The sequence below is a fragment of the Lampetra fluviatilis genome, chromosome 28, assembly GCF_964198595.1.
Source record: "Lampetra fluviatilis chromosome 28, kcLamFluv1.1, whole genome shotgun sequence".
NCBI classification, from domain to species: domain Eukaryota; kingdom Metazoa; phylum Chordata; class Hyperoartia; order Petromyzontiformes; family Petromyzontidae; genus Lampetra; species Lampetra fluviatilis.
In genome coordinates this window covers 11,829,899-11,852,340 of record NC_136302.1, presented here as the reverse complement: position 1 = coordinate 11,852,340, position 22,442 = coordinate 11,829,899, and the positions used below count along the sequence as shown (strand labels likewise).

General features: G+C 57.4%; 2 protein-coding genes across 3 annotated transcripts in view; both read left to right on the top strand.

Annotated features, from left to right (window-relative positions):
- The first annotated feature begins 1,135 nt into the window (after nt 1-1,135).
- Nucleotides 1,136-17,192, top strand: LOC144942795 (uncharacterized). Of its 2 annotated transcripts, XM_078869735.1 has the most exons (4): nt 9,816-9,970; nt 10,377-10,540; nt 16,093-16,222; nt 17,069-17,192. In XM_078869735.1, exons 1-4 carry the CDS (start codon nt 9,945-9,947, stop codon nt 17,070-17,072), a joined length of 324 nt encoding a protein of 107 aa, XP_078725861.1. In that variant the 5' UTR covers nt 9,816-9,944; the 3' UTR covers nt 17,073-17,192. The 2 variants fall into 2 exon arrangements, 1 of the variants encoding a protein (XP_078725861.1); XR_013639412.1 differs by lacking the exons at nt 9,816-9,970; nt 16,093-16,222; nt 17,069-17,192 and adding an exon at nt 1,136-1,225 and having other exon boundaries at nt 10,377-10,448.
- Nucleotides 17,151-22,442, top strand: part of LOC144942669 (rho guanine nucleotide exchange factor 10-like) — a gene marked incomplete at its 5' end in the record, with an annotated part of 17,750 nt that continues 12,458 nt past the window's right edge. The window contains 9 exons of the mRNA XM_078869469.1: nt 17,151-17,467; nt 17,840-17,949; nt 18,544-18,740; nt 19,408-19,540; nt 19,950-20,047; nt 20,332-20,409; nt 20,781-20,960; nt 21,258-21,374; nt 21,940-22,032. Coding sequence (XP_078725595.1) covers nt 17,151-17,467; nt 17,840-17,949; nt 18,544-18,740; nt 19,408-19,540; nt 19,950-20,047; nt 20,332-20,409; nt 20,781-20,960; nt 21,258-21,374; nt 21,940-22,032 — 1,323 coding nt within the window. The remainder of the gene's footprint in view (nt 17,468-17,839; nt 17,950-18,543; nt 18,741-19,407; nt 19,541-19,949; nt 20,048-20,331; nt 20,410-20,780; nt 20,961-21,257; nt 21,375-21,939; nt 22,033-22,442) is intronic.

Below are 22,442 nucleotides of genomic sequence, written 5' to 3'. Positions count from 1 at the left end.
TTCAAATTGCTTTAAACTATTGTTATTGTAGTGCGTATTTAATGTGGCGCTGCACTCTGATGTTGTAGGAGAAAACATTTATTAAAAAGTATATTTAATTAAGTAGAACGTGTTTTCTATATTTATTTAAAGTTGCGCATTTTGATGTGACGTCACATTTCTCACCCCCCCCCTCGTCACACATCGTCACAAATGTCTGACCCCCCCCCCCCCTAGGTGCGTGACGTCATTTATGGATGGCCCCTAAGGCTGAGTCAACCTAGGGGAATGCGGGGTTATGGCCAACATCACCACTCCCATCACCCCCCCCCCCCTCCTCGTGTAATTAGGGTACGAGTTCGACTCAAGGATGGGGTGTTGGGGACGGGAGAGTTATGGGGGTTATGTACTGTACTGTAGTACTGTACGCATGGTTTCAGTTCAATACAGGAATAGGGTGAGAGATGCACAGCCATGGTTGAGGGTGAGTTTAGGATAGGCAGGGTTAAGCAAAGGAGAGTTTAGGGTAAAGGTATGCGGTTAGGGGGTTGGTATAGGATTTAGTATTGGAGTAGGCGTTAGGGTTTGAGTTTAGGGGTTTGGTATAGGGTTTGGATTTAGGGGTTTGGTATAGGATTTAGCATCAGAGTAGGGATTAGGGTTTGGGTTTAGGGGTTTGGTATTGGTATAGGATTTAGCATGAGTAGGGGTTAGGATTTGGGTTTAGGGGTTTGGTATAGGGTTTGGGTTTGTGGGTTTGGTATAGGATTTAGCATCGGAGTAGGGGTTAGGGTTTGGGTTTAGGGGTTTGGGTTTATGGGTTTGGTATAGGATCTAGGTTTGAACGTTAGGGGTTAGGGTCACGATGAATCTCAATTTTGGAGCTTTCGTGACTGCAGGAATAATTCTTTGGTTCTTTCGGTAAAGTCACGTATAAAGATAAAATAATAAATTAAATAATAGCATACTACGACGTTTCGATTGCAACACAAGCAATCATCATCAGGTATAAAACAAATAGCAACAAAAAATCTAACCAGAAAACTATAGACAGACATACAAGCAGACAGACATCACAAAGACACACAGAAAGAGAATGGTCACGATGAACTTCTCAGGGTCCGCGGTGGAGCCGTTGACGCCACCGGCCGCCAGGGGGCGCACCGCGGACCCCGGGGGGGTGGGGGGGGGCAGGGAGAGGCCGGGCAGAGACGGCGGCGGCAGCGAGCGACGCGGCCTCCCCTCGGTGAGTGTCTCAGGGACCCCGCGTCTCAGGGACCCCCCCCCCAATCCCCGCGGCCTCCCAATCCCCGCGGCCCCCCTCGTCTGCCGCGGCCCCCCAGGATAGCGCGGTCCGTGTCTCCTCAAGAGCCGGCATCACGGTCGACTCATCCCGGCCGCTCTCTCCTCTCCTCAGACCCCCGAGGAGGGGATTGAGTCGGGACCCCCTCTGAGGGGGTCGCGTCTCGTGCAGTCTCTCACCCCCCCCCCCCCCCACATCGCGTCCCTGCCGAGTCGGTTCTACCTCGACCCCCCCCCCCTCAGTCCCCTGTGTGCTTACGAGACCGAGGGGGTACCACCGGGGCCTGCTGAGGGGACCCGATGGGGGTTGCCCCGGGGGGAGAGGGCGGCAGGAGACGTCGCCATGTGCCCGAGTTTGCGAGCTCCTCTTGTGGTCGTTGTTGTTGTTGTCAACCTCCTCACTCTCCCCTCACTCCCCTCACTCTCCCCTTACTCTCCCTTAACTCTCCCCACACTCTCCCCCCACTCTCCCCCGCCTCTCCCTCCACTCTCCCCCGCCTCTCCCTCCACTCTCCCTCACTCTCCCTCGCTCCCCCTCGCTCTCCCCTCGCTCTCTCTTGACTCTCTCTTAACTCTCTCCACATTCCCCCCTCACACCTCCCTCGCTCCCCCCACTCTCCCCCCCACTCTCCCTTAACTCTCCCTTAACTCTCCCTTAACTCTCCCCACGCTCTCCCCCCGCTCTCCCTTAACTCTCCCTTAACTCTCCCTTAACTCTCCCCTCGCTCTCCCCTCGCTCTCCCCCACGCTCTCCCCCCCCGCTCTCCCTTAACTCTCCCCACGCTCTCCCCCCGCTCTCCCCTCGCTCTCCCCCCCGCTCTCCCTTAACTCTCCCTTAACTCTCCCCTCGCTCTCCCCTCGCTCTCCCCTCGCTCTCCCCTCGCTCTCCCCTCGCTCTCCCCTCGCTCTCCCCTCGCTCTCCCCTCGCTCTCCCCTCGCTCTCCCCTCGCTCTCCCCCTCGCTCTCCCCTCGCTCTCACCCTCGCTCTCCCCTCGCTCTCCCCTCGCTCTCCCCTCGCTCTCCCTCGCTCTCCCCCTCGCTCTCCCCTCGCTCTCCCCTCGCTCTCCCCTCGCTCTCCCCTCGCTCTCCCCTCGCTCTCCCCACGCTCTCCCCACGCTCTCCCCACGCTCTCCCCTCGCTCTCCCCTCGCTCTCCCCTCGCTCTCCCCACGCTCTCCCCACGCTCTCCCCACGCTCTCCCCACGCTCTCCCCTCGCTCTCCCCTCGCTCTCCCCCCGCTCTCCCCCCGCTCTCCCCCCGCTCTCCCTTAACTCTCCCCTCGCTCTCCCACGCTCTCTCCTCGCTCTCCCTCGCTCTCCCCTCGCTCTCCCTCGCTCTCCCCTCGCTCTCCCCTCGCTCTCCCCTCGCTCTCCCCCTCGCTCTCCCCTCGCTCTCCTCTCGCTCTCCTCTCGCTCTCACCCCGCTCTCCCCCGCTCTCCCCCTCGCTCTCTCCCCTCGCTCTCCCCGCGCTCTCCCCTCGCTCTCCACCGCTCTCCCCCCCACTCTCCCCTCACTCTCCCCCCAGTCTCCCCTCACTCTCCCCACACTCGCCCCTCACTCTTCCCTCGCTCTCCCCACGCTCTCCCCCTCGCTCTCCCCCGCTCTCCCCTCGCTCTCCCCTCACACTCCCCTCGCTCTCCCCACGCTCTCTCCTCGCTCTCCCCCCCGCTCTCCCCTCGCTCTCCCCTCACTCTCCCCTCGCTCTCCCCCCGCTCTCCCCTCGCTCTCCCTTCGCTCTCCCCTCGCTCTCCTCCCGCTCTCCCCTCGCTCTCCCCCCGGTCTCTCCCCTCGCTCTGCACTCTCCCCTCGCTCTTCCCTCCCTCTCCCCTCGCTCTCCCCCCGCTCTCCCCTCGCTCTCCCCTCACTCTCCCTTCACTCTCCCCTCGCTCTCCTCTCCGCTTTCTCGGCAAACGACCGCGTTTCCACAGAAGCAGCTGCCAGAATTTCCATGTGGGTCATGGCGAGTGGGGATGGTGAGTGTGGCGGGAGGGGGGTGAGGATAGGAGACTCGTGAGTGAGGAGGTGAGATGAGAGAGATGAGGATGGGAGATTGGTGAGTGTGGAGGTGAGGTGAGAGAGATGGGGATGAGAGATTGGTGAGTGTGGAGGTGAGAGAGATGAGGATGGGAGATTGGTGAGTGTGGAGGTGAGGTGAGAGAGATGAGGATGGGAGATTGGTGAGTGTGGTGGTGAGGTGAGAGAGATGAGGATGAGAGATTGGTGAGTGTGGAGGTGAGAGAGATGAGGATGGGAGATTGGTGAGTGTGGAGGTGAGAGGGATGAGGATGGGAGATTGGTGAGTGTGGAGGTGAGGTGAGAGAGATGAGGATGGGAGATTGGTGAGTGTGGAGGGGAGGTGAGAGAGATGAGGATGGGAGATTGGTGAGTGTGGAGATGAGAGAGATGAGGATGGGAGATTGGTGAGTGTGGAGGTGAGGTGAGAGAGATGGGGATGAGAGATTGGTGAGTGTGGAGGTGAGAGAGATGAGGATGGGAGATTGGTGAGTGTGGAGGTGAGGTGAGAGAGATGAGGATGGGAGATTGGTGAGTGTGGTGGTGAGGTGAGAGAGATGAGGATGGGAGATTGGTGAGTGTGGTAGTGAGGTGAGAGAGATGAGGATGGGAGATTGGTGAGTGTGGAGGTGAGGTGAGAGAGATGAGGATGGGAGATTGGTGAGTGTGGAGGTGAGGTGAGAGAGATGAGGATGGGAGATTAGTGAGTGTGGAGGTGAGGTGAGAGAGATGAGGATGGGAGATTGGTGAGTGTGGAGGTGAGGTGAGAGAGATGAGGATGGGAGATTGGTGAGTGTGGAGGTGAAGTGAGAGAGATGAGGATGGGAGATTGGTGAGTGTGGAGGTGAGATGAGAGAGATGAGGATGGGAGATTGGTGAGTGTGGAGGTGAGGTGAGAGAGACGAGGATGGGAGATTGGTGAGTGTGGAGGTGAGAGAGATGAGGATCGGAGATTGGTGAGTGTGGAGGGGAGGTGAGAGAGATGAGGATGGGAGATTGGTGAGTGTGGAGGTGAAGTGAGAGAGATGAGGATGGGAGATTGGGGAGTGTGGAGGTGAGAGAGATGAGGACGGGAGATTGGTGAGTGTGGAGGTGAGAGAGATGAGGATGGGAGATTGGTGAGTGTGGAGGTGAGGTGAGAGAGATGAGGATGGGAGATTGGTGAGTGTGGAGGTGAGATGAGAGAGATGAGACTTGGAGATTGGTGAGTGTGGAGGTGAGGTGAGAGAGATGAGGATGGGAGATTGGTGAGTGTGGAGGTGAGGTGAGAGAGATGAGGATGGGAGATTGGTGAGTGTGGAGGTGAGGTGAGAGAGATGAGGATGGGAGATTGGTGAGTGTGGAGGTGAGGTGAGAGAGATGAGGATGGGAGATTGGTGAGTGTGGAGGTGAGGTGAGAGAGATGATGATGGGAGATTGGTGAGTGTGGAGGGGAGGTGAGAGAGATGAGGATGGGAGATTGGTGAGTGTGGAGGTGAGGTGAGAGAGATGAGGATGGGAGATTGGTGAGTGTGGAGGTGAGAGAGATGAGGATGGGAGATTGGTGAGTGTGGAGGTGAGGTGAGAGAGATGAGGATGGGAGATTGGTGAGTGTGGAGGTGAGATGAGAGAGATGAGACTGGGAGATTGGTGAGTGTGGAGGTGAGGTGAGAGAGATGAGGATGGGAGATTGGTGAGTGTGGAGGTGAGGTGAGAGAGATGAGGATGGGAGATTGGTGAGTGTGGAGGTGAGGTGAGAGAGATGAGGATGGGAGATTGGTGAGTGTGGAGGTGAGGTGAGAGAGATGAGGATGGGAGATTGGTGAGTGTGGAGGTGAGGTGAGAGAGATGATGATGGGAGATTGGTGAGTGTGGAGGGGAGGTGAGAGAGATGAGGATGGGAGATTGGTGAGTGTGGAGGTGAGGTGAGAGAGATGAGGATGGGAGATTGGTGAGTGTGGAGGTGAGAGAGATGAGGATGGGAGATTGGTGAGTGTGGAGGTGAGGTGAGAGAGATGAGGATGGGAGATTGGTGAGTGTGGAGGTGAGGTGAGAGAGATGAGGATGGGAGATTGGTGAGTGTGGAGGGGAGGTAAAGGTGAGGAAGACAAGACTCAATAGGCACTGGTGATATCCGATTAATCGAATAGTAAGTTCCCGTGCTCGCCATGCACACGGTGACGGAGGTAGCTCAGAGGTCAGCGCCCTGAGCCTGGCACCACTCAGATGACATTACACCTCGCTGATCTCGTCACGGAGCATTAACCATCATCACGCGTGCTCCGCTCATCCTCGCAGCAGCACCGTTTGGCTAACTATCGAACAAAGAGGGTGCTCACCACATCACGCGCTTTCAAGATGCGCTTCTGTGGCCGTCTGGAACGCTCCTCCTTACTTCTGATATTAGGAAGTCACTGGAGTTACGCACTTTTAGGTTGAAAACGCATTTCGTTAGAACTGCGTTTTGTGTTTAGTTTGTTTGCTTTGTGTTTAGTTTGTTGTCCTTACCCCCCCCCCGCACCTCCGATTTGAACGGTTTGCTACGTACGGTGGGGAAAATTCGTACGTACCTTGGGTTCCAATCCAGGCAGGTCTCCAGGTGGGATCACAGCAGTCCTACGGCAACCTGGCGTGCATAGCGGTCGCCTAGCCAAGCGCTATCCAGGCTCACGCCTGCTCAGCTTCCGAGATCTAACGAGATCTCACGAGATTTAACGAGATTGGGTGCGTTCCTGGTCGTTTGGTTCATATTTGAATTCGAAATAACGACGACCATTCGAATTGACGGCGTCCTCACCTCAGATACAACTACCAACATGAGCCGTGTTGGTTGAGTTTAAGAATTCCGTCTCCCACCAAACAGTTTCCTCATCGGAACAACATCGGCAGGCCGACGCCGCACCGCGTCTCCTTCACGATTTGGGGCATCACAGACACAAATCCACAGGAGCGTGAGTGTGGCCATGCAGCCACAACTCTGGACCATTTATTAACAACCCATGGAGGCACACAGAGATACAGAGAGACACAGAGAGATGTTGTGCATAGAGGCCCATAGATTTATGGGCGATGAAACTCAAGCTACGGACCGCACAGTAAACTCACTGTGCATAATATCGCTTTTTGTGGGGGGGTTAGATCGCGTAAATATATAAATGTGTCGTTAAACCCGCCACCACCCGACACAGCCAATTAGTAAGGGTTGTCACGTAAACAGAACGTGCCAATTCGTCACTAGTACAGCAGCACCGGTGTGTTGGAGAGCAAATCCACAACATTTACAATCTGAGTACGACGTTTCGCCAGTAATTACAACTAGCTTCATCAGGCGGACGGCTAGATGCTTCGTTTTTTAAAGAGGGGTAGATGCGATGACGTCACCTGTGAGCCCTTCACATGCGATGGGGGGGGGGGGAGATTAATAAATGTATATAAATTACAATGGGTATCCATTTCCGATTGGGTTATTCATATGGTAATCAACGTACATTATGCATGGACATTGTTTTTGTACCTCCTGCAGTTTGCGTGAAATAAAATAGCAGCACCTGTTATGAGTCTGTGTACAGGTAATCCCCATTGACGTAGGTGACCTGTTTAGGCATGCATTTAAACAATGTATTATTTGATGATTCGCTTGCAAGCAGCACTAAGCCTGTAGCTATCCGAACGGTTAAAATTACATTTCTTTCTCTCAATTTCGAGAGATTCAAACAAACTGTGGCCTGGGCTCCGTCAAGGCAGGAGGATGTGGAGGAAGAGCGACACGACACCAACTCTCTCTCTCTCTGTCTCTCTGTCTCTCTGTCTCTCTCTCTCTGCTAAAGCCCTCTCGTCGTGACCAGCAGCAGCAGACCTCGACATTGGCATCGAGTTCCTGGACATCTTGCTGCCATGTGTGGGAACATAATACAATTTGGTTCGCAGGGAATCATACATTCTTGATTTGAAGCTTTCGTGACTGCACGAATCCATCCATACTCGTTGGTTCTTTCGGTAAAGTCACGTACCTAAGAGTATTATTCATTATACATATCGGGCGTTGATTTGGAGTTGCAGAACGATCTCTAGTTTTGCAGACAATACTTGTGCGGCTTAATTGAATGCAATGGGGCAGTGTCCTCGTGACACGTCCATGCGGCACAACCAGAGGTCGCAAACGGGTTTTGATTCCTTACCCGTACCCGGCCGCACCAGGGTCGCAAATGGGTACCCGTACCCGTACCCGGCCGGGTACGGGTACCCGTTCCCTACCCGTACCCGTACCCTACCCGAAATGAGTGACAAACGGTGACTCACCAGTGACTCACGGCCTACCCGTACCCGGCCGCACCAGGGTCGCAAACGGGTACCCGTACCCGTACCTGGCCGGGTACGGGTAGCCGGGTATCGGGTAGGGTACGGGTATCGGGTACCCGGTTGCGACCTCTGGGCACAACGCACCACCACTGCCGCAGCCGCCGTGGGTCGGGGGGGGGGAGTCGGTTCCTCGGAGTTCGCCCGAGTACGCCTCGGTGCTTGACGGGAATGTCTCCCGCGCCAACGTTGAGCCAACGTTCAACTGTGGTTGGAGCCCTTGGCCCAATTCCGAATTGACAAACTATGCCCGAACACAAGCAAAAAAAAACACCACACTTCTCGATTATGCCTTACGATTAACCAAATCTTTCAAGTGTCTGCGATGCGCATCTGAAGTCGTGGAACTACCCGCAGTGCGGGATTCGTTTAGGATAAGATGATAGATTGTGTGTTGTTCGTATGTTATTGTATTTTGCTTATTTATCAGAATCAGCCGATGCCACGCGACACGGCCTCTTTCGATTGCTGCCACAGCAGTAATCCCCCCCGACAGGCAGGCAGACTTTAATGACCCAGGTCCCTCTCGCAAATAAGCCAGACTTCTCTATCCTGGTCTCTCTCTGAGCTCTCACCTCGTCAAACGTCGAGCTTGAAACTCGAAACTGCATGATACAATCTGGAAGAAAAAAAACATTTTGGCTGGAAAACCACAAGTTTCAAATAACAGGCAGACACAAAAACCAGTACAACACGCACTCCGCCTTTGTTGTGTTTTATGCAAAAAAACATCAACCGGTTCCTCGATAAATTGCACCGTGCTTCTCTCTTGTAGGCCACCATCGAAATAAATGTCAGTCAATTCTACCGACTGACAGGCAGGCAAGCAGCGATGCAGACACAACCGTGGACTCGTTTCCATCCTCCTTGCTGTGCTGCTGACGAGCGAGACAAGGGGATCGACAATGAAATTCTTCAGCAACTGCTGACGGCTTTTTGCATAATGCACAAAGGCCGGGTGCTTTTTGTGTGCTGTTTCAAGCATCTGTTTGACCGGATAGAGGAGGAGGAGGGGGGCTAAACGGGCGTGGTACGGGCTAGAGAGAGGAGCTGGGCTAATGCGGCACGGGAGGATGTGGAGCCGAGTCGAGTTGCCGACAACTGCGAGCAGCGGTGTCGAGATCGGCCTCTGAGTGAGGAGGAGGTTCGTCAAAAAGCGCTTGCTGAGCAGTCGGAGGCATTCGCCCTCCGGCAACAACGTGGGGCGGTGGAGCCGCGCTCAGAGCAACGGGTGGAACACCGGGCGGGTAAAGTAAAGTAAAGGTCGCAGTGAAGATCAAAAATAACAGCCAAGATGTTTTAGTTTTTGACACATATGGGCTCGCCCACCGCGGCAGCAGTGCGCGTTGATGACTGCGTTGTTACTGATGAGTCCTAACGGGGACGAAACCGGTCTGCAGCTCACGTGGAAGCTGGCGGTGTATACACTCGCACGGACACACTCGCTCAGCTCTCTTGCGCTGGTGGTCTGGACAAGGCGGAGAGCGTTGTACGTGCAACGCGGTGGTCACGTGACATGATGGGAGGTGTGCTTTGCTGCTGTGTGCGTACACTGTGTGTGTGTTGTGTACATTGTGTGTGTGTGTTGTGTACACTGTGTGTGTTGTGTACACTGTGTGTGTATTGTGTACACTGTGTATTGTATACACTGTGTGTGTGTATTGTGTACACTGTGTGTATTGTGTATACTGTGTGTATTGTATACACTGTGTGTGTGTATTGTAAACACTGTGTATGTACACAGTGTGTACAATATATTGCATACACGGCGTGAGTAAGTATTTTATACACAAAGCGTTTAGCCGTGTGTATACGCTGTGTGTGTGTGCACAAGATGTGTCTGCATTGGATACACCGCGTGTGTGTGTGTATATAAATTGTGTACAATGCGTACTGTAGATGTATGCATACACAGAGCGTGTGCCGTGTGTGTGGGTGGGGTGCTGCTCTCTGCACACGCACGCTCAGGAATTTGATGTGGTTGCCAGCAAGGAGTGGGGTGGGGATGGGAGGAGGGGAGTGGAGGGAGAAGAGTGAGGGAGAGGAGGGAGTGGAGGAGAGTGGAGGGAGAAGTTGGAGGAAGATGAGGGCGGTGAGGAAGAGGAGTGAGGGGAGGAGAGTGGAGGGAGAATAGGGGAGGAGGAAGGGAGAGGGAGGGGAGGAGGAAGGGGAGGGAGGGGAGGAGGATGCAGGATCGAGTGGTGAACTCGGGCTGGGGTGGCCGTCGTGGGCCGTGACCCCTTTTTCATGACCCCTGGAGGCCGGTCGAAGCGAACACAGAGCGCCACTAGATACGCGTGACCCTAACAGACTGTGATGTCGGAATGTGGGGGGTCATTCGGGTACGTGGGGGTCACGGGGTCGGAGTTGGGCATAGGTGGTGCTGAGGGGCCTTGCAGGCACATCATGTCACCCACCACCTTGTGGGCATGAACGCCGCTCCCTCTGCCTTGTCCACGGTGTTTACATTCGTCCGCTGCGCACTTGCTGCCCGCTTGCTGCCCGCTTGCTGCCAGCTTGCTGCGCGCGTTCTCCACTCGTGGTGGGATTTTCATGGTTTGCAGAGACGCGTTGGGTCTGAAGTGAAGCTGGGTTGCTACATCGCAGCATCGCGAAAGATGTTGACGGTGATTACGACGTTGCGATGGTTGGGGTGTGGGGGGGGTTGTTTGGGGAATGGCCGTTCCCGCCGACGATGACCGTCTTCTCTTCTGTGCCGCCCCCCCCCGACCCCCTCCCCCCCTCCAGGATATCGAGATTCACGGCTCCCACTGAGCCCCCCAACTCCTCCTCTGCCCCCCCCCCCACCTGCCCCCCCCCCCCACCTCCTCCCCACACCTCGCCCAGCCTCGATTCACACATGGAGGAGGATTGCGAGGGCGTCGTGCCCCCCCCTAAGCCCCCGCCCGCCGGTAAGTGACCCCGTGACCCCCCCCCCCACCACAACCCCTGTGACTCACGTGACCCCGGGCGAAGGGTTGTGGGTAGGGAGACCCCGAACGGGGACCCACGGGGGGGGGGGGCAGCAGAAGGGGGGGGGGGGGCTAGGAAGAGGAGGAGGGGGGAGGGAGCCGGGGGGTAGGAATAAAATGGAACTCTGGGGGGGGGGAGGGAGTCATGGGGGGGAGGGGGTCATGGGGAGAAGGAGGGAGGGAGGAGGATGAGGAAACCGCAGAGAAGGGAGGATGACATTGGGGAGGTGGAGGGGGCTGGGCTTGGTTCAGGACTTGCACGGACGCATCTCTCTGCTTTAAACAACGCCCACCTGTGCAGCTCATGACCAGTGGGCCCGCAGGTGGGGCTCAACCATTATTGTAAGGGAGGGGGGGGACTATCATTACTGAAGTGGGGGGCGGGGGCAAAGGGGAGAGGGGGGGGCTATGGTGTCACGATTAACCGCCCGAGCGCAATACTGTAAAATGTTGCAGATGGTTTCAATAAATATAATCAATATTTTTTTATTGTTGAATGTATCGGCCTCTAGTGGCTGGAGAGCGGAGACGTTAACCCATCACTCGTGACACACGTGGATGGACGTCGCGTTGATTTTTGCACGCGAGACTCTGTGTTTGAATTGTGAGCTTAATGATCGATGTTATTCTGCGAGTAGACAGACGTAACGTTACACCCCTGGGATGTACCACTCCCATCAGGGCGATCCAGGCGAGGGCTGTACCACTACCAGAGGGGGGTGTCTAGGTGAGGAGAGCCAGGTGAGGGGAGCCAGGTGAGGGTTGTACCACTACCAGAGGGGGGTGTAGGTGAGGGGAGCCAGGTGAGGGTTGTACCACTACCAGAGGGGGGTGTCTAGGTGAGGAGAGCCAGGTGAGGGGAGCCAGGTGAGGGTTGTACCACTACCAGAGGGGAGGGTGTCTAGGTGAGGAGAGCCAGGTGAGGGGAGCCAGGTGAGGGTTGTACCACTACCAGAGGGGAGGGTGTCTAGGTGAGGAGAGCCAGGTGAGGGATATACCACTACCAGGGGGGGGTGTCTAGGTGAGGAGAGCCAGGTGAGGGTTGTACCACTACCAGAGGGGGGTGTCTAGGTGAGGAGAGCCAGGTGAGGGATGTACCACTACCAGGGGAGGGTGTCTAGGTGAGGAGAGCCAGGTGAGGGTTGTACCACTACCAGAGGGGGGTGTCTAGGTGAGGACAGCCAGGTGAGGGATGTACCACTACCAGGGGGGGGAGGGTGTGTAGGTGAGGGGAGCCAGGTGAGGGTTGTACCACTACCAGAGGGGAGGGTGTCTAGGTGAGGAGAGCCAGGTGAGGGCTGTACCACTACCAGGGGGGGAGGGTGTGTAGGTGAGGGGAGCCAGGTGAGGGTTGTACCACTACCGGGTGTCACCTGCGCGCTGGCGCGTGATGGAGCGGCTGGCCTGTTGACTGCATGCGATGAGTTCTCGTGAGCAGCGTAGCGGTGACACGGGGAAGGTCACGCAGGGGCGCGGTGTCCTTGTCCGTGAGTCTGTCCGTGAGTCTGTCCGTGAGTCTGAGCTTTGTGTCTTTGTGTGTGTGTCTTTGTGTGTGAGGAGCGGTCGTGTCGTGGTCAACGTCGGTCACGAATATCCGAACTGGTCCTGGGCATGCCGTAGGTTGGCTCGGCCTTCAATGAGTACCTGGTGTCTGGTGTGTAAACATCACCAGTGGGGAGACAAATGCGGCCACAACACTTCCTCCTAGGGGCTTGTTAATAGCACTTGCCGTCACGGTCTGTTCACGGCGAAAGGGGAACTTTGTCTTAGTGTGTTTGTCTGTCTGTATGTGTCTGCGCATCTATATGCGTATCTGCGTGTCTTGTGTACTGCATTTATCTGTGCGTGTCTGTTGTGCGCGCCTGTGTATGTGTCTATCTGTGTGTGTGTGCGCTTCTGTGCGTGTGTATCTGTATGTGTGTCTATCTCTGCGTGTATCTATCTATCTGTGCGTGTATTTGTCGTATCTGTGCGTGTGTCTATCTGTGCACGCCTCTGTGTGTGTTTCTATGTGTCTATCTGTGCGTGTGTGTGTCTGTGCGTGTGTGTCTATCTGTGTCAAGCATGTTCAGGTTTCTCACTGTGTGTGCCGTGCGCGCTACTCGGCAGACAGCCGTCTCGTGCTGGTTCGCTCGGTGCACCCTTACTTTTTGGAACGCATCTACGACTCCCGCGTGAAGGGAAACCTGCATCTGTGTGTGTGTGTGTCTTTGTGTGCACGTGAGTGCATACGCCAGTGTGTGTGTGTGTGTGTACGCGCGTGTGGAGAGACGAGCTGGCACAGTAGGGGGCACGGGTGGTGCGTCGGCCAGTCATCTCAAGTCAGTCGACCCTTGGCACCGGCTGGGTCTGCCGCGTGACCTCCTGCCGGCGGGCGTTCGACACTTCACGTGGCCTTAACGTGCACATAGCCTGGCACGAGCGCCGTGGTCACGTCACCGCCACTTTGTGGCGAATGGCGGTTGTTGTTGTTGACGAGGAATGGTGGTGGTGGTGGTTGGAGGTGCGTGTGCCCCGCTGGAGACTATTTAAACTATTTTTGTTTGTCGTACCAGGTAAGACCCCAGCAAGCTATGTAGCTTTTTTTCAGAGGCGACCTGGCTATCACCAACGATAGCTCAACGAAGTGGCTTTTCATCATCACGTGGAAATGTATAGCAGCCAAACGCTCTAAACCCACGTCGGTTCTAAACGTTGAGGCGAAAAACCCGGAGTAAAATCCACGCGATCACGGAGAAAGAGAGACACCGCAAGCTCCAAATATACAGCAGGCGTCAGGGTCAGGGATCGAACCCACGTGGTCCTCCTGTGTACCAGGCGAGGTAGGCACCATGATGACACCCGGCACGACTTGGAGGGTCGTGGTCGTGGTGGCGACGCCTTGCGGGCCGACGGAAGCAGTCCTCGTCCGGTGGCTTTGATGTCCCCGCCTGGTCGTGAGTTGCTCGCGACACGGACGACTTCGATTGGCAACGGGACGGGGCAGATCAGCTCGGCAGTGGATCCTGGGAGTCTGCGAGGTGTTCTGCTCAGCCCATGGGCTTGTTGTCAGAGAGTGGTTGTCCATCCCTATGGATAGAGACTCGCTGCCGTTCCCGCCCCCTCCCCCCAGCCCCGCCATAGAAATGTGGAATTGCCACTGCTGGCGGCCCAGGGCTGTAAAGAGGTAAAGGAGCGCTGATGTAATACTCATTGTTGTGCAGGAAATCGCTTTGGCGTGGTGAGGGGAGTGAGATTTACCAACGCCCTGTTCCGTCATGGGCGCATCTTGGGCACACGTCTGGTCCGAGCAAGAACTGTGACCTGTTGACCTCTCCCGATTTTGACACTGGGAGAGTGAAATTTATTTATTTTTGTTGGGAGGGTGGGCGGGGTTTGGAGTGATGTCACCACCAGAGCCTCAGTGTTTGCGGCGGTTGTGAGATGTTAACTCCCTCGCCTGGTATACAGGAGGTCGTGGGTTCGATCCCGACCCTGACGCCTGCTGTATGTTTGGAGTTTGCGTGCCTCTCTCCCCGTGGTCACGTGTGTTTTTTACTCCGGGTCTTCCAGTTTTTCCCTCTGCATTTTTAATCAAAATGATGCGTTTGGATTATTTGGCTGCTATAAATTCATAATGAACGTTTTTGGGTTAGATCTCGTTATTTATAAATGTGTCGTAACCCTCCACCACCCGACACGGCCAATCAGCAAAAAAGTGTCACGTTGACAAAAGACAAATAGTTCACTACTTTAGTCCACCAGTGTGTTGAAGCGTGAAACCACAGCATTTACAATTTTTGAGTAGTACGACGTTTCGCTATAAATGTCCACGTGATGACACTCGGGTTGAGCTATCTTTTGTGATACTCAGGTCGTTTCTGAAAAGTTGCTTTTTCGCTCAGCGGGCCTTCCCTGGTAAAATAAAAACGAGTTTTATAGATGTAATAGTTTGAACTGCGACGTTACCCTGAACCACCAGTGCTGCAGAAGTGTTTATGATTAACAACATCAAAAAGACAGCGACTCGCGCAACGGAAGTTTTGCAATGAGAATCTTTCAATCAACGATTGGTATCTAGAGAAACTATGCGCTGAGTGTGCGTGCACGTGTCTTTGTGTTGTGTCTGTACGACTGTTGCGTGTGCGTGTATCTGTGTGTGGGGAGCGGTAGTGTAGCGGTCACTGCGCTGAGCTACGAACCCGGCGGCTAGATTCCTGCTCACGGCCAACACCAGTTACGATTTTCTGAACTTGTCGTAGGTCAACGCAGCCACAAATGAGTAGCTGGTGCGGTGTGTAAACATCGTCACTGGGGAGACAAAGGCGGCCGGGCGTCGTGTTGGCCACTCACCCCCTTCGTGTGCCGTGCCGGCCTTTATAGGTGCTCGCTAACGCCACTTGCCCCTACAGTCTGTTAAGGCTATACGGGGTATTTTTGTACGAATGTGCGAGCGTGTGTGTGTAGGAGTGTAGGAGTGTGAGCGTGTGTGTGTGTACGAGTATGTGAGCTTGTGTGTGTGTACGAGTATGGGAGCGTGTGTTCCTCTCTGGGTATGAATGTATTTTGAGTTGCGTGCATGCGGTTGCTGCCTGAGTGTGTATGAGTGTGAGTATGTGAGTGTGAGGGTGTATGAGTGTGTGAGTGTGTGAGTATGTGAGTGTGTATGATTGTGTGTGAGAGTGTGTGTGAGTTTGTGAGTGTGTGTGAGTGTGTGTGTATATGAGTGTGTGTGAGTGTGTGTGAGTGTGTATGAGTGTGTGTGTGTGTGTGAGTGTGTGTGAGTGAGTGTGTATGTGTGTGTGTGAGTGTGAATGAGTGTGTGTGTGAGTGTGAATGAGTGTGTGTGAGTGTGAGTGAGTGTGTGTGAGTGTGTGTGAGTTTGTGTGAGTGTGTGTGTGTATGTGTGAGTGTGGGGAGCGATAGTGTGGTGGTTAGCACGCTGCGCTATAAACCCGGCGACCCGGGTTCGATTCCCGCTCACTGGGCCAACACCAGTGACGATTATCTGAACCGGTCCTGGGCCTCCCCTAGGTCGACTCAGCCTTACATGAGTACCTGGTGCGATGTGTAAACATTGCCACTGGGGGAGACAAATGCGGCCGGGCGTGGTGTTGCCTACCCACCCCCTCGTGTGCCGTGCTGGCCTTCATAGGTGCTTACTAACAGCACTTGCCCCTGCAGTCTGTTAAGGCTATACGGGGGATCTTTTTTTTGTGTGTGAGTGTGTATGAGTGTGTGAGTGTGTATGAGTGTGTGAGTGTGTATGAGTGTGTGAGTGTGTATGAGTGTGTGAGTGTGCGCGTCATCCTGCCCGACCGCTGCCTGACCTCCTAGCTGGGTCACTGCGACCCTCCTTTCCCAGGTCGCTCCGACCTCCCCGCAGGAGGCGGTGAGAGTGGCCTGCACGTGATTGACAGGTGGGGGGTGGCGGTGTTTGTCTGCGAGGTGTTGGATGGAACCGGCTGAGTCGTGACTCCCCCATTCCGCCCCCCCCCGCCCCCCCCCGACAGACTACCCCCCCCACCCGTCCCCACCGACAGACACGGACCCCCCCCCGCCTCCGCCCCCCGACTATGGCTCCGGTCCCCGTGGGTCCCCGACTGCGGACCCCACAAAGACCCCCCGTCGCCGCCCAGACAGGTGACCGGACCCCCGCTCCGTCTGTCTCCTGCTGCCCCCCCCCCCCTCCCCTACTCCCCCCATGTGCTGTCCTTTGCTCCCCTCTTCCTCCTCCTGTCTCCCTGTCTCTCTCTGCCTCCCTGTCTCTCTGTTTCACCCCCCCCGTCTCTGTCTGCCCCCCCCCCGCTCTCCCCCCCCCCCACTCTCCCCTACCGCCCCCCCCGCCCCCCCCCCACTCCACTCTCCCCCCGCCCCGGGGACCACAACGCCGTGATTAGAGGCTTGAGCGGTTGCCAAGGCGATGCACGCAGCCGCGTTCCCAATTACACGGTTGCCGTGGCAGCCGTGACATCACAACAATTAGGGCGGTGGCAGCATGTGCAAAACAACACCCCCCCCCCCCCTCTTCACCCGCTGCCCCCACCCCCGCCCCCCCCTGCCCCCCCCCCCCTTCTCTCCCCCCTCCCACCCCCCCTCCCCTTTTCTCCTCCCATCCCTCCCCTGGCCCCCACCTCTCCCTCCACCCCTCCTCCCACTCTCCTCTCTCTCATCCTCCTGCTCCAATTCACTGGTTCCCTCCCCCGTAATTGAAACGGCGGTCAACGTTTAATAACCGCGGTGGCAGCCAGCGAATCGCCCGCGAGCTTGCCCGTCGGGGAGATGGAGCGGTGAAATCGGTTGGCGTGGAAAGAGCGCCCGGGGGGGGGAGGGGGGGAAGGGGGAGAATTGGTGCATCGCGGATTCGCGAGAGGCGGCGACGGCTTGGGGGTAGGGAGGCCTTTGTGTCTAGCAGTGGATTGAGCACGGCCGATGACGGTGATGACTCGGGGTGAGACGGTTGAGGATTTCTATCCGTTCTCTCCACAGGTGACCCCACACAAGAAGATGCCGATGATGAGGAGGAGGAAGAGGAGGAGGGAGAGATGTTTGATTTTGAAGAGGGCGATAACGTGGAGACCCGCACACCGCACCCCGCACTCACCACCACCGCCGCCCTCACCACTACCACACTCACCACCACTACCACACTCACCACCACTACCACCACCGCAGCACTCACCACCACCGCCGCACTCACCACTACCACACCCACCACCACCACACTCACCCCCCCAACCACGCTCACCCCAACCAATGCACTCTCGCCCACTGGCCCCCGGCCCCCCACGACCCCCTTGGAGACGGCGGGGGGGGGTCCCGGGCGGTGGGGACCCGACCCCCCCCCCTGCGGGACGACTCGGTGCGCCTCCCCGTGGAGAGAGAGCGGTGAGCGAGGGGCGGTGAGGCAGGGCTGGGGTGAGGGGGCCCCGGAGTGGTGAGCGTGACAGTGAGAGTGAGCGAGTGGCTGGTGAGTGGTTGGTGCCGTGGTGAGTTCTCGGGGATGGTGAGTGTGAGAGGTGAGTGTGAGAGGTGAGCCTCAGTGTTTCTGACCCCGTGCCCCTGCTGGACATCTGTGAAAAAGAGCTTCATAGCTCATCGGATTTTTCTAGGACAAATACAGATTGATTCCGTTTGGGTGTTGGGTGTCGAGGTTGGTCTGTTCCCCGTGGTGAGTGACACGGTGGTGAGCACGTGTGTGAGTGGTGAGTGTCATGGTGGCGAGTGGTGAGTGTGGTCTGTGCCCTGTGGTGAGTGCAGGTCTGGCTATGGTGAGGATGTGAGCGGGACTCAGGGTGCCGCGAGAGATGAGCTTCACGAAGTCATCTATGACGACGTTCCTATCGAGGCACAGAGCCCCACCTTATCAGGTTAACCTCGTCAACACATCACTCACACCTCGTCAACACATCACTCACACCCCCACTGTCATCATCGCTTTCATTGTCATCATCGTGGTCATCATCACGACTGTAATCATCAGCGTAATCTCTTCGCCTGGGGAGCGGTGGCGCAGTGGTTAGTGCACTGTGCTATGAACCCGGCGACCCGAGTTCGATTTTCTGCCCGCTGTCAAAGATCGTTGCCGGAATATCTGACGCGGTCCTGGGCCTCCCCCAGGTTTGACTCGGCCTTAAATCAGCACGTGGTGCACTGTGTGAAACGTCACCGCTGGGGCAGACGCACAAGGCTTTGTGCGCCGTGCCGGCCTTCATGGGTGCTGCTCGCTGAACAACCGTCGACCACATTGTAAACACTCCCCGCTGCCTTCACTCCTTTAAAGGAGGAACGGACGAGACAATTGAGCGGATAACAAATCTAAAATTGCATCGTTTAATCTGCCGGCACGAATCCATACGAAAGAGGAAGTGGAAGAGGCTAATAGCACTTGCCCCACCGATCTCTCAAGGCTGCACGTGGGCGGGTGTGGGTGGGCGGGCGGGGGACCATTTGTCCTGGCGTAGGTGTGGACCGCATCTACGACGCGGTGTGCCCGGAGGGGCGCGGCGGGGGCGGCGCACGCGGCTCGGGCAGCGAGGGCTGGAGCTCCAGCGAGTTCGAGAGCTACAGCGACGAGGACGGCGCCGAGGGGGAGGGGCGCCCACCCCGCACGGGGGGGGCGCTCGCCCTCCCCGCCAACCTCCGCAGGTCCCGCCGACCGGTGAGTCCGCGGGTGGAGGTGGTGGATGTGGTGGTGGTGGTGGACGTGGTGGACGTGGTGGTGGAGGTGGTGGAGGTGGTGGATGTGGAGGAGGTGGTGGTGGCGGTGGATATGGTGGACGTGGTGGACGTGGTGGTGGACGTGGTGGTGGACGTGGTGGACGTGGTGGCGGTGGATATGGTGGTGGTGGTGGTGGACGTGGTGGTAGACGTAGTGGAAGTGGTGGACGTGGTGGTGGCGGTGGATATGGTGGAGGTGGTGGAGGTGGTGGATGTGGTGGACGTGGTGGTGATGGGGGGAGCGGTGGCGCAGCCGTTGCCGCGCCGCCGCTACGAACCCGCCCACCCCACTCACAGCCAACGTCGGTGATGACTATCTGAACCGGTCCTGGGCCTCACTTGGGTCGACTCAGCCTTAAATGAGTACCTGGTGCGTTGTGTGTAAACATTCGCAAAGGCAGCCGGGAGCGGTGGTGGCCACCAACCGTAGGCACTACTCACTAACAGCTCTTGCGCCAAGAGTCTGTTAAGACTACAGATAGCGGGGGGAGCTTTGTCTGTGTTGGTGTCGGCGATTGTGGTGGTGGTGGTGGCGTCTGCCGGCCGCCAGCGCTCGGTGAACCTGTAGCGCCTGGGCGTGCCCCGCGGCGCTTGTGGCGGCGGTGCAGGTGCAGGAGCTGATGCGGGCCGCGCGGGACGGCACCAAGGACGGACTCGAGAAGCTGGAGAAGACAAAGGCGGCCGTGCTGAAGCGCGGGCGCTTCTTCATGCAGAGGACCTCGCTCATCTCCCAGAGCCAGGGTCGGTCGCGCTCGGGGGTCGGGTTCGAGGGTCGCGCTCGGGGGTCGCGTTTGGGGGTCGCGCTCGGGGGTCGGGTTCGGGGGTCACGCTCGGGGGTCGCGTTTGGGGGTCGGGTTTGGAGGTTGCGCTGGTGGTTAGAGCCATGTGCCGGCGACATGATGGCCGAGCAGTCACGTGATCGAGCTGTGGGTGGGGAGCACGACTGCCGCCCACTGCAGAGGTTTTCGGTCCACGTCCAACGCCCGCCCTCGACCTGCGTGCACGTGCAGCCGGTGCCGCGTAGGGGCGGCTGCCACTGGGGGGGTGGGTCCCCTAGGCTAGAATGTCGCAACGGAATCGGTTCGGGATGACGCGAAGGTGGAGCCCGGGCCTTGATCCCTGACCTCTGACCCCTGACCTCTGACCCCAGGGCGACCGGCGGCCTCGGACGAGGACGACGTGCAGCTGGACGTGAAGATGGAGACGCTGACCCTGGGGCCCGCTCCCCCAGGCCTCTCCCAGCAGCAGGCAGGGGCCCCCCACCCTCCCATCCTGACCCCTAAACAGCCCCACGACCCCTCACCGCCCCCCACCGCCCCCCACCGCACTCCGTTCGTCACCTCAACGTTCACAGAGCACAACCCCAAGCAGCTCCCTCTCCTCGTGTCTCCCCCGTGTGTCTCCGCCATGTCGTTCGCGAGTCTCGCCCCGTCCCCCCTTGTCTCTCCACGTCCCCCTACTCCTCCTGTCTTCACGTGTCTCCTCATCATCTCTGCCTGCGTCTCCCCGTGTCACCCCGCGTGGTTGAGCAGTTGAAGCGTCGCTACATCCTCGGCTCGATTGTGGAGAGCGAGAGAAGCTACGTGCAGACGCTGAAGGACATCCACACGGTGAGAACTCACGCACGCACACACACTGTAGGGGCAAGTGCTATGAAGGCCGGCACGGCACACGAAGGGGCTAGGTGGCCAGCACCACGCCCGGCCGCCTTTGTCTCCCCCGTGGCGATGTTTATACATCGCACTAGGTACTCATTTTAAAGCTAAGTCGACCTAGGGGAGGCCCAGGACCGGTTCAGATAATCGTCACTGGTGTCGGCCGTGAGCGGGCATCGAACTCGGGTCGCCAGGTTCGTAGCGCAGCGCGCTAACCACTACCCCGCCGTTCCCCCATGCACCCTCGCTAATTTTCATTCACGCCCGCCCAACTATCATCCCGGCCGCCCCCCTTCTCTCCTGCACCCCTCCCCCCCCCCCCCCAGCGGTACGAGCTGCCCCTGCTGGAGGGCGAGAGCCGGCTGCTGAGCGAGCGGAAGGTGCGCGCCGTCTTCAGCGGCGTGCGCGACCTCCTGCAGTGCCACTGCATGTTCCACATCGCGCTGGGCAGCCGCGTCGCCCAGTGGGAGCTCACCGACTCCATCGGTGACGTGTTCGTCGCCTCGGTGGGGCGCGCACGGCGCAACAGCGGACACCGCCGCCTCGCGATCTCACCTTTGTCTCTGTCTCCCCTGTGTCTCTGTCCCACTGTCTCTGTCTCCCCTGTGTCTCTGTCCCACTGTCTCTGTCTCCCCCGTGTCTCCGTTCCGCTGTCTCTATCTTGCGTGTCTCACAATCGGAAGTGGTGTTTACCGCCCGCTCCCTCGTGACATCGTAGTTGCTCGCTAAACGACACTCGCCCCGAACAGTCTGAGCTGACGCTCCACCGGGTGGGGGGGATCCTTGTCTCCTTGTCGCTGTAGTTCTCACGCTCCATGGTGCAGGACGTGTACAGCGAGTACGTGAGCAACTTCAGCACGGCCATGGAGATCGTGCGCAAGGCGAGCGCCACGCGTCCCGCGTTCCTCGAATTCATCAAGGTCTCGCTCACCCCGCCGCTCACCCCGCCGCTCACCCGGCCGCTCGCCCTCCCACTCTCGGATCACTCGCATGCTCAGCCACTCACAAGCTCACCCAGCCGTTCACTTACCCACTCACTCTCACACTCGCTCACACACGCTCACGCACCTACACACTCACACGCTCTCCCAGCCGCTCACCCGTCCGCTCACCTACCCACTCACGCTCGCTCACCCACCTACCCACTCAACCGCTTACCCAGCCACTCACCTACCCACTCACCCTCGCTCACCCACCTACCCACTCAACCACTTACCCAGCCACTCACCTAACCGCTCACACTCACCCACCTACCAACTCAACCGCTTACGCAGCCACTCACATACCCGCTCACACTCGCTCACCTACCCAATCACACGCTCACTTACCTGCTCACCCAGCGGATCACCTACCCACTTACTCACAGTTATTGATATGGTCGATTATACTCACAGTTATTGATATGGTCGATTATGTTGTGGTGGTGGTCGTGGTTATTGTGGTTGTTGTTGATTTTGTGGTGGTGGTGGTGGTTGTTGTTTTTAGAGCTGCCAGGAGGCCAGTGCTGACCGCCACTCCCTGCAGGCGCTGATGATGAAGCCGGTGCAGAGATTCCCCCAGTTCATCCTCCTGCTGCAGGTGAAGGGACAGAGTCACACACACGCATAGAGACAAAGATACCCCATGTAGTCTTAACAGACTGTTGGGGCAAGTGCTGTTAGCGAACACCAAAGAAGGCTGGCACGGCACACGAGGGGGTGGGTAGTCAGAACCATTCCCGACCGCCTTTGTCTCCCGAGTGGCGATGTTTACACACCGCACAAGGTACTCATTTGAGGCGTTTTAAGGCACTCATTTAAGGCTGAGTCGACCAAAGGGAGGCCCAGCGCCAGTTCAAATATAACTCGCCACTGATGTGAGCCGTGGTCGGGAATCGAACTTGGATTCGTAGGGCATTGCGCAAGCCACTGCGCCGATGCCTACACACGCACAACACGTACACACAAAACTCAACACATCTGTCAATCACACTGCGGCCTTAACATTTT